Here is a 17752-nt window from a genome sequence, read left to right on the forward strand (position 1 = left end):
CATAAATCAACTTTGGGACGTACAGACGTACGTACGGACGGACATGTACAGACGGACAAGGGTCAAATTAATGCCCCCTCCGCTACGGCGGGTGCATACAAATCATGTTTATTTACATTTTTATTTGTCTGAAATTTGGAAGAGCAATCTGCCTTTTGTAGTTTTGTAAACCAGGTGTTTTTTAAAACCTTGATTTTTCTTGAAAACTGATCACAATATTGGACTATTTTGACAGACAGTTTTATTTTTCCAATATTTGTCATAATAATTGATTATATTAGATCACTTTACTGACGTTGCATGTGATTTCTAGATACGATTTCCTTCACGATCCAATTGCAGTACTTAGCCATCGTTACTTATTCTTTCACGCTCATTTTTCTCGATATACTGAGTATATATGTTGTTGTTTTATTTCGTAAATTGTGATTTGTAGCTGTGACATAAAATCTGTTTGGACTTGATTGAAAACATGTTCTCGACGATAATAACTATAAAAGAGTATATTCAAAACGTTAAACAATATACATTCAAACAAACAAAATAGACAGGCAAATTTATATTACAAAGTGTAAATATTAGAGTTCCATCCAATTGAACACGCCCTATATGTCTATAACTAATCAAGGCTGTTGAAATTTGCGCAAGTAAGTGCAAATGATATTTTGATTTCAAATTCAATATAAGAACAGAATTCCAATGTCCCCCGCTTTGCACATATTCTATCTATCCAAGGTACAAGGGCATATATATCTAAGAGAAATGAATGCATCAGAGCAAATTAATTGTCATTTCTGATATAATTAATATTTCCAAGGGCCATAACTCGTCAAATTTATTAGATCAGCACTTATTTTCGAAAGTGTCAATAACATTGCCAATATAAACCTACGACATAAGTTTCATAAAAATCTGGCAGGTACTGTTCAAGTATTGTGCGCTAACGATGCAATATTATTCCATATAATTAATGTTTCCAAGGGACATTACTCTTTTAGAAATAGTTCATTGGTACTGATTTTTGAACTCGTTCAAAACATTGCTGATGTAAACCTATGATATAAGTTTTTATAGAAATCTGCCATGAATTGTACATGTACATGTATGAGCGCTAACAAGACTGGGCGGGCGGATGCAGAGACGGACGGACGGACAGACGCCCGGTATTTCTAAAAAAAGAATGATCGGTCAATGCATTATACACAAAACTACTAATGACAGCTCTGTCTATTATTTTTTGTTATGTTAATCTTTTTATCTCCTTTAGATATAAGTTCATGTGAAGTAAATTACTTTTTTTTACAAAAGTTATTATTTGAATTCTAAATAATGAAGAACTATTACATAAAGTTATTATCAAAACTTTTCAGAAAGGAGTCGTGCTTAAATATTCTCCACCATTTCTGCCCTGTGGTGGTTAATCGATTCAAGACTGTGCTAGCCACGTATTTATCATATCTGCCCTTTAGCATGATGACGTCCCTGTCCTCAACAAGTTCACCACACGTCTTTCCCTCAACCTCGATCGTTAAAATTTCGTTTAGACATCTGCCATAAAATGGTTCATACATAAAGGATGTCCCCGGACATTGACGTGTGTTGAAGAACCAATACGTTGACCGGTATGGTCTAGCCGAGTCTAAACTTAACCAATAATGTTCATCGCCCCAAGAACTATAATGTATGGCAACTTTATCACAAGCCTGGATGTTATCATATATTTCTCCGTAGATCCAGAAAACTTCTCCCCGACAATGATATTTATATTGGTATTGTTCTCCAGCTACAAAAGGATTATCGATTTCAGGACAATTTCGTATGGTGCATTCAGTTCCCGACCCCCAACAACTCATCCAAGATCTCCAATACCGTTTATTATACATGATATATCCTAATTCATGACCAAGATATTTGAATGACACTGTATCTGAGCTTCGGATAAACCTACTATGTCCAGAAAAACCTGCCAGTTGTTTCCATGCATCTAAAGGGAATTGTTCATTCCATGAATTTACAACTTCCTTGTATTTCAATCTACTGTTGAGCTTTGATTCAATGATAGTAGCAGATTTGTGAATAGCCCACATGACATACCTATAGTGATTCTTCAGAGCAGTTTTTATTTTATCCTGAAGTAAATTTTTTAAATGTATTTCTGTATTTGTCCCTGCAAATATCAATAGTTCTGCCACCCATAAACCAATTTGTATGGTTACAAACTCTCTATAATATTCTAGGCTCGATGTTGGATCATTTTGAATATGGAACTGGTGCCCGTCATTACCAACATCTGTAGCTAATGAAACTATTTTTATTTTGAAATATTCCCAAGATGTTGAATTTACACGGCTTTTGTATAACTGTAATAACGAAGATTGTTTTTGCAAGTTTATTCCATTTGTTAAGACAGAATCTTTCCACTGCTCTATCTTGTTACCTTGCACTTGTAAAACGCTAAATGCATTTTTAATTTGTTCACCGTAGTCTCTTAGTTTCATTTTCATTTCAGCGGTTGCCTGCTTATTCATTTCATTTCTAATATCCGCAATAACGTCTGCTCTAATTGATTGATAGGAACCTGATGTAGGCCAAATTAAGTCTAAGAGAGTTCCGACAACAAATAGTGAAACTATCTTAAACAAAGGATTTGAAATTGACAGCGCAATACTGATTCCTGTAAGTACCACCGATGATGTAAAATCCGCTGTTTTTCGTCCCATTTTATTTGCATTGGTGTCTCTTGTACACCTTTTTAGGACGGTGCTTTTGAAATCAATTTTCTTACATTCCACAAGAGCAAAATGAAGCACTATACATATGATGATACAAAACCAGAACCGCTTGGATGGAGCCATCTGAAAATAAATTTTTAAAAGTAAATATATACAAATTCTAATAAATTTCTATATTCTACACTAATGATTAGGCAAATTTTAACAATAAAGGCAACAAAAAGGATAGTTGTGTAATGATTGCTAATGAGACAACTCTCAACCAAAGACTTCAAGTCGTGGATGTAAGCAACTAACAAAAATTATCTTTCTTTTTTTTCAAGGGGAATAATTCCTTATAAGGGTTGATAACAAAATAATTGTTTATATAAAAAAGAAGATGTGGTATGATTGCCAATGAGACAACTCTCCATAAGAGACCAAATGACACAGAATTTAACAACTATAGGTCACCGTACGGCTTTCAACAATGAGCAAAGCACATACCGCATAGTCAGCTATAAAAGGCCCCGAAATGACAATTGTAAAATAATTCCGCGTTTCGTGTACATAAGACTCATCAGTGACGTTCAGATCAAAATAGTTATAAAGCCAAACAAGTACAAAGTTGAAGAGCATTGAGGACCCAAAATTCCAAAAAAGTTAAGCCAAATACGGCTAAGGTAATCTATGTCTGGGATAAGAAAATCCTTAGTTTTTCGAAAAATTCAAAGTTTTGTTAACAGGAAATTTATAAAAATGACAATATAATTGATATTCATGTAAATACCGAAGTGCTGACTACTGGGCTGGTGATACCCTCGGGGACGAAACGTCAACCAGCAGTGGCATCGACCCAGTGGTGTAAAAAGTTATCAAAGGTACCAGGATTATAATTTAATACGCCAGACGCGCGTTTCGTGTACATAAGACTCATCAGTGACGTTCAGATTAAAATAGTTATAAAGCCAAACAAGTACAAAGTTGAAAAGCATTGATGACCCAAAATTCAAAAAAGTTGTGCCAAATACGGCTAAGGTAATCTATGCCTGGAAAGACCTTAAAAACAATAAGGTCATTCCTCGCGTAGAGGAAAGTCCTTAAAAATCTATTTTGAAAACACAAATCCCCTGCAAATGTGGGATTTTGTTGTTCACTTGCCTAATAACATAAGCATTGTATGATTGGGTATCATTTGTTTATTGCGAAAATAACTCAGTTTGTCTCTCGAAAAGTCCAGAACACAATTCAACTGTTTGTTTGAGTTCGTTCCCTTGATGTCTCCATAAAGTAAAAAAAAAAAAAAAAACCTGACTGTCTGTAACCGTCTTATTGCGTGTTCAACATACACTAGACACTGTTTAACAAATTCTTGTATTTATTTGTTTCCCTTGGCGTTTACCGTCTTAATTGATGTCTCTTATATGGTGCAATTGAATTCCAGCTGTGACCTTGACCATTGACTTTGAAAATTAATAGGATTCTAGATATTCATAAGGATTAAGTATGTACCACGTTTGGTCAAAATCCTGGAACGATGTTGAATAAAGAGTGTAAACAAACGGAAAGACGGACGGGAGGACGGACAGAGGGTATAGTTATAAGATCCCATCGAAATTTGTTGGCGAGAGGATAAAAAACATTGGAATCGGAAATGTAGACACATGCTATTTTACACGATGGCAATGGGGCTCAAAGTGTCGATTGAATTACTTTGATAAAAGCCCCTTATAGGGTATAAGATTATAGCTACGGGAAACATTGTCAACTGAAGCTATTAGTAAGTTTGTTTTTATCTTTCAATGTCTTGCAAACTCTTTATTTCTAAAATCAAAATCGTTAGAAAAGTTACCATCTTTTCAAAGATGTTTGATTATGATATATAGAAACAAAAATCGTGGACATCGTGGACACTTTTCTAGTCTTATAACAGTTGAACAGGGGGGGGGGGGGGGGGGGGGGGGGGGAAGTTACCATCTTTTCAAAGATGTTTGATTATGATATAAAGAAACAAAAATCGTGGACATCGTGGACACTTTTCTAGTCTTATAACAGTTGAACAGGGGGGGGGGGGGGTTGGATATTTTGTGTTTCTATTATTTGTTTTCTGACATTTCTTTTATTTGCTGTGTTTACTACCAGTGTGCGCATTCAAATTAAAACTAACGACAATCACTGAATAAGAGACTCATAGAGTGTGACAATTCATACAGAATATTGCGGGGTTTATCATGTTTGTGAACGCTTTTAAAACCCTCCTCTTAACCTTCGACAGTGGTGTAAGTAGTACAAGTACAAAATAGGTACATACTGTAAAAATTGGTTGAAAATGGCATGACGCATTGTATTGGAAGGAAGCAAAAAAAAACCTAACAAGACAAATGACACAAAGTACCAATATTAGAGTACTCACAGTTACTGAAAGCTAGCTCAAAGTAAATAACAAGGGCTTCCGTATGTATAAATGGACATTGAATTATTTATTAGTTGTTGATGACTTTGAGCTAGCTTTCAGAAAATGCGAGTTTTATTATCTAATAAAAAAGTGATTCAATTGTCATAGTTATTCAGTTCAGGATTATCAATCTAAGATAACGGATTATCAATCCGAGATCACGGAATATCAATCCCAGATGACAGATTAGCAATTTGAGAACACGGATTGTCAATTCGAGATCACGGGTTGATTTTATACTTTTTTGTGCGTCCCTTTATACGTTTTACAAGACGTTAAAACAAGATAAATTATTCACAAGACTAATATTAATTTATCTAAAACTGTATTTATTAAACCTTTCTGGTTCTTAAAAAACAAATTTGATCTTCTCCTGCGTACTTTAATAAATACAATTGTTTAAGATTAATCTCAGCGGTATCAAACACGCCAATACAGGTAACAAAAATATTTAGTATTTGTACTTATTGAGATGGTCCCCGCATCATATTGTATTCATCTTCCATCCAACACGAGCGCCAGCAGTAGTGTCGACTTTTCTAACGCGTGTAATATTATAATGTAATACGTAATCAAGATATTCGAAATAATAACTTAATAGAGGAAGCATGTTGTCAAATATAGTATTGTAATAAATATTAATAATTTTTAAATTTTTTCAATTCTTCATGTTTGTATTGTCTTCTGTCTATCGTTTTGTTATTTTTAAGTTGTTGTTGTTTTTTTTTTTATTTAATAGCAATCCTATTGTTTGGATTTTAGACTAATAAAATTCTTAATTTTGGTTTTAAACTCTTTCACTTTAAAAGTTTGGTTTGAGTTTGTTGTCTGTGGTATTAATAGATTGAGGTCAAACATATCTTGAATATGATAGCCAATGACCAAATTACATCAACTAGTTTGATTGATTTTCCCAAAAAGAGTTAGTTAGGGATAATCAAAAACAGCATAGAATTTTGAACTATTTTCAAACTGGCTTCACAAACAAATAATTAAGATTAATTTCATGAAATTTCATCACATATGCATTTCGACATTGGCCAGAAAACTAACTTAAATCTAAAAAAAAGAGCACCTCAGAATGAAAATTCAGAGGGTGACTCTTATTTAGAATGTTGTCATGTTATCTGTCGGGCTAAAGAGAGGGAGCGGAGATGGACAAAGGATTATTTTGCAAGAATATTTTGCCCCACATTAAACAGGAGTTAAATTGACAATCAATGTCAGTTTCCATATCTTATAGAGTGTTTCCCTCAGTTTTAGTTTGTTACCCGTATTTGTTTTTGCTTAATCGAAAAATAGCTACTGAACTATTTATAAAACAATAATAAGGTACAACCATGGATTTCTATATAACAATTCTCCGATCTTTTGTATCAAACAGGCATTTGGGTTCACGATTGTATTTCTTTAAAAAAAAAAAGCAACTTTTTCAACGTCATTGGAGCACTAATAAAGGACGAAATCGTTTCTAAAATCTAATTGTACTGCTCTCAATATATTTGTGTGTGACTACCTTAACATGCGGTGGTAAAGAAAGAGAGAGACTGAAGGCATGCTAATGAAATATGATGTATACAGAAGATATAGATGGTTATACTAACTACAAACATTATCCCGGAGCACCCCTGTCATTCCGGTATGATATGTACTTAACTACGTTTCCAACAACCATATACAAATAAAGTATATAACATCCCCGCCCCGAAAGAAAAAGAAATTCATAAAATTTCGAGATGGTTGTTGGTAAACGTAGGTCAGACAATATAAAACTAAAATAAAACAACAAACTTATAGTCGACCATAATCAAAATGATAATTAAAAAAAATATATAAGTTTCTCACTTAACTTTAAGGTATCAAATCTCTGACGCCGACTACCACACAAATCTCTTACAATGTAATATTTTCTCATCACAGTTCTGGTCTTGCGCATGAAACATTCGAATGAATCATAATTTCAATTATGCAATTGAGGAATCATAGTCTATTTGATGAGTCTAGCCAAGACCTGAAACTCCTAATATTTCAGATAATAATCATAAATAATATCAACTTGTACACACAGATTCGGTATTCACTAGCACTCTCACTTACATAAAAATACGAAACATACACTGGTTTTATATCTAGAACATGCCATTCAACCTCATTTGACACAAAGTCTACTCACGAAACGACCAATAACAACTAGTAATAATAACACAATGATAAGAGAAAGGTGGCAGTCACACTCAGTACATTCAAAAATCATAAATCTCAATATACAATAACAAACAAGTCTTTTCACGTTAAACAAGTCTCAATTATGTCTACTGTTATCAACGATAACTGGTCCCTGGTACTAGACGAATATAGTAGCGATGCAATCATCACTGATTAACACAAAGGGAAAACGGTACTATTACATTTTCCCAGCATTAGGTTGGTCTTTTGTTTACCCAAGGCAGGTGAAGGAAGTCAACTTAGGAGCGCTGTGATTGGATGTTAGGGTACAATATATTTTTTTATTTATCTATGAATAACTGCAGTGTGTATATTTACAATATAAATTTTGAAACCTATTGAAATATTTTCTAGAGAATTATTCGAAAAGACTTCAAAAATTTCATAAATTTGGTGTAAAATGACGGTGGGCATGGATAACATTAACAAGCTCCATTGGAAGTTGGTCATGATACTATTTGGCTTCAATTTTCAAAACAGAATAATAAAGTACTAACACCACACATAACTGTTTTATCGGGGTTTTTATTATAAAAAGTGGAAAATTTAGAAAATGTTAGTATTGTCGCCTATGGCAGAATGAATAGTACCGTTTTCCCTATACTGAAGATAGCAAGGGAAATCAAAATCAATCCGACTTCAGTTAAAGTATACTATTTTGAAGCTTTTGGTTAGTACATTTGATTTTTATCACAAAGAATAGAATTTTTTCACTGAGAACAATCCTGTGTTGAGAAAAGTGCTGAGTCATCATAATAAGTCAAATGGATGGGTACTGATATAAAACTTTATTCTAGGATTTCAATATTAACTATATTGTATAAAATGCACCAAACTATAGTTCTTTTGTATTTGTTTTCACCTTTCGCAATGATTAATTCAATTGGAAACACCAGAATTCAAGTCGCGACAAATATTTTTAACTGAAATATTTGCCTTTTTTGCTGTGTAATTCCCTAAATGTATCACTTGGGTATTTCTGTAGACATAATCTATTCAAATGGGAAATTGTCTGGCTAAGTTTTTACTGTTTATGGAGTAAGGCAACATTTGGTCATACTAGAAGCATTTTCAGTGTTAAAATTGTCCATCTAAGAAAAAAAAGGCCCACTTGAGGCTAAATTTAGATAGAATTTATACTCTCCTGTGTAAAGAATTGGTCATATTCTTGGCAATTCATGCAGCAAATATTTCAATAGTGCTTCATTTTGTAGTTTCTTTTTTTTTATTATATCAGGCATATATAATTTTTCATTTTCTTCTGTTTGAAAGGACTTTTGTTGGAAATTAATACTCCCAAGGGACATAATTCAGCTTTTTCATAGATTAATACAGGCAACAAAGGCAACTTTACAGCTGAGTATTTTTCATATTTAATGTTGAAAGTGTCTAATATCTTTGTTCTTATCATCTCAAGACAGAATAATGGATTTTATAACAAGCTCTGAAATTTTGAACCAAAATATGGCATATACTAAAGCATGGAATGGAGATTAGTATGAAAAATCTTGAGTTTGTGCTTATGTTGTAAATTTTGGATGAAATGAATACAAATTGAATGGAACTGTTATTTTTATCTGTTTAAATGGAACTGTTTATTATTCTTTTTAAATAAGATAAGATATGATTGGATACAGGTTGTTTATTAAGCCTTATCTGAAAGAAGTAGAGAAAGAGGTAAACCAGCATGTAGGGGTGGGGACATTAAATGATCCATGTTTCTTTAAGTAATGGGAACATACAAGTATTTATTATAGCCAAGGTTTTCACAATAACCCAGTATTGCATTAATGGTGTCAAAAGAATTCTTTATATCTTTATGTCACAGTATAGGGAAAACGGTACTATTACATTTTCCCAGCATTAGGTTGGTCTTTTGTGTACCCAAGGCAGGTGAAGGAAGTCAACTTAGGAGCGCTGTGATTGGATGTTAGGGTACAATATATTTTTTTATTTATCTATGAATAACTGCAGTGTGTATATTTACAATATAAATTTTGAAACCTATTGAAATATTTTCTAGAGAATTATTCGAAAAGACTTCAAAAGTTTCATAAATTTGGTGTAAAATGACGGTGGGCATGGATAACATTAACAAGCTCCATTGGAAGTTGGTCATGATACTATTTGGCTTCAATTTTCAAAACAGAATAATAAAGTACTAACACCACACATAACTGTTTTATCGGGGTTTTTATTATAAAAAGTGGAAAATTTAGAAAATGTTAGTATTGTCGCCTATGGCAGAATGAATAGTACCGTTTTCCCACAACATCTAGCCTAATGAAATATGATACAGCAGATATAGATGGTTATACTAATTTGATTACAAACATCATCCCGGAGCACCCCTGTGATTCCGGTATGATATGTACGGAACCACGTTTCCAACAACCATATACAAATCAAGTATATAACACTTGTCTTGTTTATTATATATTCCCTTCATCAGGATGTCTCACTCTACTTTTGTTCTCAACGGCATAAGTTGCACACGTAGAAGCTGTTCCTAAATTTTTGGTAAGATCGATCTTATAAGAACCAGTATGTATATAATGTAGTGCTAGAAGACATTATTTCCTTTAGAAACTACATTAATACTTCGATTTCACTTTTAGAAAGATTGGTCTAACAAGATCGATCATTTTAAGTCCGGTTGGAGATCAATATATCGGTACGTGTATATTTGCGTCCATTCGTTTTTCATTTTGAATTATCAAAAACAAAAAACAAAACATGAGAATGTTTTCATTTTTCGTTTCTGATTTTTCAAAAACCAAAATGAAAAACAAAAGTGTTTTCGTTTTTCGTTTTTGATTTCTCTAAAACCAAAACGGAAAACGAAAGTGTTTTCATTTTTTGTTTTTGATTTCTCTAAAACCAAAATTAAAATCAAAAGTGGTTCCGTTTTTCGTTTTTAAATTCACTAAAGAAGAGTTTTGTAATTAATTTTAATTATTTCTCGTTTTATAATGTACAATGTTTTCCTTTTTTGTTTCACAGTTATTGATAGTAAATATTGCCAATTGTAAACACCCCGGTGTTCTTTCAACATAATGTAGACAAAATAGACCTCCTGACTTCTGAATTGATCTACGGTGATAAATGAATCAAAGACTTTCTAATTACCTTGTTTATATCTTTGATAAAAAATAAATTATTATATTTAAATATTAAACGACTCCAAAATTTAAATTGTACAATATAATATTATATAAAGATGGTACAAATAAATAGATTGATTACAACATCACACTAACAAGGGAGGTTACTACTTATAAAACTGATAAGAAAACTACCCGGTCGTTAAAGTATACATTCACAGCGGTTATCAGATCAATAGTATTCAAATCGAAGATAATGTCGACGGATGCAAAAGACTTTATCAATCTGAAAAATAAAGGTGCGTCATCTTTACTTTTAAGTTTATAAAGGTTGATCTAAGATGATAAGACAGGGCCGTAACTAGCCTCTATTACAAGTGAAGCCAATATATTTTTGGCGAGGGGTCTAGGGCTCAAGGCCCCCAGAAGATCTGGAAGATGACGCAAAATCGTGCATTCTGAACGTTTCTTTCGGACCCCTTCTAAAACGCAAGTTTTGTTTTATTTTTTGTTTGACAATATTCTGGTCTTAGAGCAAAATGTAAAGATTTAGTGTAAGACTTTTAGTATTTAGGAACAACATCAAAAGACATTTGTAGGATAAAGCAAAACATTGTAATCCACATAGTCAAGTGTGTGGCTGTTGTTTTTAGGTCGTTGAAGACCCTCCAGCTACTTGCAAGATGAAGAACAGGAATAAAAGCCCTGTTCGTTGATAATTAGTATTTTTTCTATGTATTGTGTACGATTTTGTCCCATTCACATTTACTCCACATCTCTTTATTTTCTATTTAGAGTCTGAACACGGCTCAATGCAAGTTTAGCCCTTCAATGTTAAAGGTCATATGGTTATTTTAAAAGATTTGATGCCGGGAGATTGGGATTTCTAGCTTTAATTTAACCCAAGTCAGCTTTTTATTTGTATTTACAGCAAAGAGAGCCAGTTTTGTGTTCTGTGATATACTGTAAAAGTATAATTTTCCATGAAAAAAAGACTATTTTTTTTTTTATGTCCGTTAGCATCGTACCTTCTCAAAGCATTTTTCGAACAATATCTGGACATCGGTGGGCCTGTACAATTGCCAAACCACACATGACCGTTCATTAGTCTTGGTAGATCTATTCCAAGTCTTATTAAGTCTACGCAAAGCAGAAAATGAACTTTTACAACATGGAATATAAGACAACTGAAGCCATAGTCATAAAGATCGATTGGTTGATTGGTGTTCCTTAAACGTCGCCACAGAACAAAAAGGCGAGGGCTACTTTCGAACATTTCTACAATTTAAAGTAGTTTTTAAATTTAAATAAAAGGTCCTTATATATAATAAAACTCGAAATTTACTAATTATATAATTAACAAATGAAATTCAGCACTAGGAGAAAAGTCATATAGAAGGGCAATCAATCAATGAGCAAAAGACAATATCAGGAACTAATATTAGAGAGCATAACGAAACCAATAGACAATCAACACTGAAAACTAAAAAGAAATGAGAAACATATATCCGGAAAAAACAGGGGCGACGTCATAGGAGGAACAGAACTTGCTACTTGCAAGACACTTGCCGTTAAACAATTTGATATGAAGACAAGCTTTTGTTTCAATTTCTAAATTTCCAACATGAGGCATTTGTCTCATTTACCTTAATGTAGTAAGAATTGATGACCAGAGTCCATCTGCCAGTATTATACAAACATTCAGGACGATAATGTGTTTTGCTTATTAACATCAATTGATTGAAAACTAAATTTCTGCAAGTTCACATTTCAAACCGGGATTATCATTCAATCATTATACCATTCGGAGCCTATTCGGTATGAGTTTTGCTCAATTGTGAAGGCTGTATGGTGACCTATACTATAAGGTGTGGATAGGGTTTTAAGGAATAGAGAATAGCGGGGAAAAATATAAATAGTAGAGACTATGGACCAAAAAATAAATAAAACAGAATAATGAGGTGTTAAAATATAAAGAGAATAATTGGCAAAAAGTATAAAGAATAGCGAAAATGGCCTACAACATTAACGAGAATACAGAGAAAAATGACCTAAAATATTAAGGAATACAGAAATGAAAATCCCCGCTTCATGACCACCATACTAGTTGCTTAAAGCAACGTTATTTTGTCTCTGGTAGATTGTTATTGGTTATCATACGTTTTTTCATTATTTCTATGCCTATCAATTAACACGTGAGCTTTCATAATTTGCCAGCATATGATTACTTAACTTCTTTTGCTTCCTTGTTACAAAATGGAACTTTCCTAAGAAATACAAAAGATTTTGTAATCTTAATGCAAAATTAGAATTCTGACCCCAATTTCACGGTCATTCATGTACTATGGACACATTCTTGTTCAAATCCTTTATTAAAGAAGTTAGTAAATTTACTTCAGATAAAAATATAACATTAGTAAATTAGACGAACCAATCTTATTAAAAGATACATCTCTGATTTCGTTATACTTAATATATGTATGAGCACGTTAATATAGATATGAATTTTAAAAAGATTGTTGGACGAACACGTTCAATCTTAGGATTTAATTCTTGACAATTTTTCCGAGCGATGCGAGGCGAAAACAAATTGACGTCTTTCAAGTCAAAATTGATATTTTTGCTATACACACATTTTTTTTAAAAAACTTGGTAATCAATTTATCAAAAATACAGTCCTAGATAATCAAATAATCATGAAATATTTGGTCTAGTAATTAAATAATCACTAAAAAACAGCCAAGTAATCACATAAACAAAAACCCCACGAAGAGGCTCATTAAAGATGGCATATTTTGGTATTAATGTTGATTCACTTATAGGGTATTTGTATCGGAAATAAACACATTAATTCTAAAACCAGTTGTTAGCATGATACGGGTTATTTTCTCCTCATATATTTTATGATGGTATGATACTAAACCCCTCATGGTAGGGATAGTGCTTGATATTCATATGATGAAGACATCTGATGTTCAGTAGTTGTCGTTTGTTGATGTGATTCATATTTGTTTCTCGTTTCTCTTTTTTTATATAGATTAAACCGTTGGTTTTCCCGTTTAAATGGTTTTACATTAGTCATTTTTGGGGCCCTTCATAGCTTGCTGTTCGGTATGAGCCAATGCTCCGTGTTGAAGACCGTACTTTGACCTATAATGGTTTACTTTTACAAATTGTGACTTGGATGGACAGTTGTCTCATTGGCACTCATACCACATCTTCTTATATCTTTATTGTCTTTCGATCGGTTTAATTGAGGTCTGGAGCTGGCATGTCATTTACTGTTAGTATTTCTTTCTTAACTTAAGAATCATTGTCATTTTGCTTAGTTGCTTTTGTTACTTATTCTGACATCAGACTCGGACTTCTTTTAAACTGAGTTTAACTGTGCGTATTGTTGTGTGTTTGTTTATTCTATATTGGCTAGCTATAGTGGTATAGTGGGAGGGTTTAGATCTCACAAAACCTGTTTAAGCCAGCCGCATTTTTGCGCCTGTCCAAAATCAGGAGACTCTCACCTTTGTTAGTCTTATATGTTTTTTTTTTTAATTTTATTTTAGTGTGACGTCCATTATCACTGAACTAGTATACATTTTTATTTAAGGGCCAGCTGAAGCCCGCCTCTGGATGCGGAATTTTCTCGTTGTGTTGAAGACCAATCGGTTGCCTTCGGCTGTTTTCTGTTCTTTGGTTGGGTTGTTGTCTCTTTGACACATTCTTTATTTCCATTCTCAATTTTATTGCTTGATTAAATGATTAATTGATTTGTTGATTGATATATTGATTGATTGATTGATTGATTGATTGACTGATTGATTGGTTGATTGATTGATTGATTGATTGATTGTAAAGGGATTTGCTCATGTTACTTCAAACAAAAGTCATGATCATTAGAGAATCCTTTGTTTGTTGTTGTTATAATAATAATTATTTGTATTGCCGTCATAATTAATTTCACCAATGAAACTTTACATTAATTTTTGACTTCGTACTAAATTAATTTGTAAACTTCTTGGAACTCAGCAATGACCGTCTGATTACAACTAGATCCGCAAGAATGTGAAATATGAAAACTTATTTGGCCTTCAAAACGTTTATTGGAACCCAATAATTTGGCAAGGTGTTGCAACCTGTAATGTGAAGACGTTAATGAAAATGCGGAGTTTGTAAGACCAGGCTCAAGCAAGCAGCCACTCGATAGCAGCCACTTAGCTAACAGCCAGTTTTCAGATATTTATATAAATCCAAATGTTGCATAAGATTCAAACGTACTTCAAATGTTTTTATTAAGATATAACCACTATATCATCAGTTTTTAATACATAATTAAGCAGTCAAAGACACTATTCAATGAATTTTTAAATTTCATTTCTTGTTCATTAATTATATAAAGGCAATAGAAATCGCTTTAAATATATCACACAGCGTGCTGCACTCTTTACATTTTAAATAGTCGAGTGTATATGGAATCGTAAATATGAAATTATTTAAATGTTGGCTAAATTGCACTAAATGAAATAGCTTTCCATATTTTCGGCATCCTATCAAATAGTTCATGAAATGTAACAATTGTTCTTCACTAGGAGGGAATAAAAGAAAATTGCACTCGTGCTTTAACTTTTTTTTGCCACACAAAACTGTTTTGACAAAACATTCTACTTCTGAACCAGTGGATTTCGCTTACTTATGATTGGACTAAAGGTTTATTTTTTGTATTCAAAGTATGGTGGGCAAGGAAATTATTTATCAGCTTAAAAAAATGATCCGTGCTATACCCAAACTTGTAATTTTGATCAAGTAGGCCCTAGATCTCTAGTTTACCTTTGCATCTAGTGCGGACAAAAGTATTGCCGCTGAATTTTTTTATTAACTGTTCGATAAGGGTTGGGTAGGGTATCCGACCTCAACTTTTGGACCTACTTTAGAAAAAAAACTAAGCCGAACAACACCCTGGATTTTTTCTAATTTAGACCTCAGCTACCCAGCTTCCTTTTGCACCAATTGCGGACAAAAGTATTGCCGTAGAATTTTTTTTCATTAAATTTTCGGTAAGGGTGGGGTTGGATGTCCGACCCCAACTTTGGACCTACTTAAAAAAAACTAAGCCTGAACAACAAGCTGGATTCATTCCAGTAGACCTCAGCTACCGAGCTTCGAATTCCCTTTGCACATAGTGCGGACAAAAGTATTGCCGTAGACATTTGTTTATTAACTTTTCGGTAATGGTGGGGTAAGATGGGTAGCTGAGGTCTACTTGATGGTGATGTTCGGCTAAGTCTTTTTTTATAATGTAATATGTAATATGCTGGCATATTATGAAAGCTTACGCCTTAATTGATAGACAAAGAAATGAAGAGAAAACGTATGATAACCAAAACAATCTACCAGAGACAAAATAACGTTGGTTAAGGCAACTAGTATGATGGTCTGGATGTGGGGTTCTTCATTTCTGTATTCTTTGATATTTGAGGCCATTTTTCTCTATTTCTAATACTTTTTGCCAATCGTAAATCTTTTCTCTTCATATTTTAACACCATTATTCTATTTTATTTATTTCTTGGGCCATTGTCTCTATTATTCATATTTTTGCCCACTATTCTCTATTCCGTAGACCCCCATCCAGGCCCTCTAGTTCAGGTCATCATATAGCCTTCACAATGCAAATAAGCAAAACTAATACCGAATTGGCTCCGAATGGCAAAAAGATTAAATGCTAATCCCGGTTTGAATTGTGAAATTGCGGAAATTTGTTTTTTAATCAATTAATCAAGGAAAGCACATTATCGTCCTGAATGTTCGTATAATACTGGCAGATGGACCTTGGTCATCAATTCTAATCATCTTAGATCGGCCTTTCTAAACTTAAAGTAAAGATCACGCACACTTATTTTTCAGATTGAGTGTTTTGCATCCGTCGACATTATCTTCGATTTGATAACCGCTGTGAATGTATACTTCTTAACGACCGGGTTAGTTTTCTTATCAGTTTTAAAAGTAGTAACCACCCTTGTTAGTGTGATGTTGAAATTAATCTATTTATTTGTACCATCTTTATATAATATTATATTGTACAATTTAGATTTGTGATTCGTTTAATATTTAAATATAATAATTTATTTTTTATCAAAGATGATAACAAGGTAATTTGAAAGTCTTTGATTCATTTATCACCGTAGATCAATTCAGAAGTCAGGCGGTCTATTTTGTCTACATTTTGCTGAAAGAACACCGGGGTGTTTACATTGGCAATATTTACTATCAATGACTGTGAAACAAGAAATAAAAACATTGTACATTATAAAACGAGAAATAATTAAAATTAAATACAAAACTCTTCTTTAGTGAATTCAAAAACGAAAAACGGAAACACTTTTTGATTTTCATTTTGGATTTAGAGAAATCAAACACAAAAAATGAAAACACTTTCGTTTTCCGTTTTGGTTTTAGAGAAATCAAAAACGAAAAACGAAAACACTTTTGTTTTTCATTTTGGTTTTTGAGAAATCAAAAACGAAAAAATGAAAACACTCTCGTTTTTTGTTTTTTTGTTTTTGATATTTCAAAATGAAAAAACGAATGGACGCAAATATACACGGAGCTATATCCCGTCTACATGACAATAAACATCGATCATTCTTTTAAAACCGATCTTTAAAAGTGTAAACTCTTTAATTTTTTGTTTCGTTTTAAATTTCTAAAAACGGATAGCAAATGGATTTTGTTTAACATGTGTATTGCATTGTGTATTTTATACATCATCCTATTTACATTAATATCAAAGAGCATGTAAACAATTAAACTAAAAAGTGAATGTCCTTCAAACTTTATTTAAAAAGGATAATTTAACAAATACAATATCTGAAATGGTTAATTATCTTACCTCAGCTTCTTTCCAGTGTGTATCTCAATGTCTGTGTGTTGATTTTGACTTTTATATAACTATGACCTATTTCCTCTCGCAGGCATTCCCATTGATATCATGTTCAAGGCTAATACAACGTGCACGGTCGACCGATATATAATTATCAACAGTTTGTTTACTAAAAAAGAGAACTGCAATCGTCAACACAAATGCATGTTGTTTAGTTTGAAAGATTAGATAATTGTTACAAAAAGATGCATGATTTTACCTCATTTCTATATAAGATGTAGAAAACTGACATTGATTCTAAATGTAACTGCTATTCAATGTGCGGCATACTATTCTTGTTAACGAAACCAAAACCGAAAGATAACACTACAACATGCGAAATAG

General features: G+C 32.8%; 1 protein-coding gene across 1 annotated transcript; it reads right to left on the reverse strand.

Annotated features, from left to right (window-relative positions):
• Positions 1–488: 488 nt before the first annotated feature.
• Positions 489–17498, reverse strand: LOC127725416 (uncharacterized). Its single transcript, XM_052232350.1, has 2 exons — positions 17378–17498; positions 489–2855 (listed from the first exon to the last, which is right to left on the reverse strand). Exon 2 carries the CDS (start codon positions 2853–2855, stop codon positions 1341–1343), a length of 1515 nt encoding a protein of 504 aa, XP_052088310.1. The 5' UTR covers positions 17378–17498; the 3' UTR covers positions 489–1340.
• Positions 17499–17752: the final 254 nt, after the last annotated feature.

The sequence above is a fragment of the Mytilus californianus genome, unplaced genomic scaffold (genome assembly GCF_021869535.1).
Source record: "Mytilus californianus isolate M0D057914Y unplaced genomic scaffold, xbMytCali1.0.p SCAF_15, whole genome shotgun sequence".
Lineage (NCBI taxonomy): Eukaryota > Metazoa > Mollusca > Bivalvia > Mytilida > Mytilidae > Mytilus > Mytilus californianus.

Excerpts from the sequence above, each read along its gene's own strand:
- LOC127725416 (XM_052232350.1), bottom strand. The coding sequence starts at position 2,855 with ATGGCTCCATCCAAGCGGTTCTGGTTTTGTATCATCATATGTATAGTG.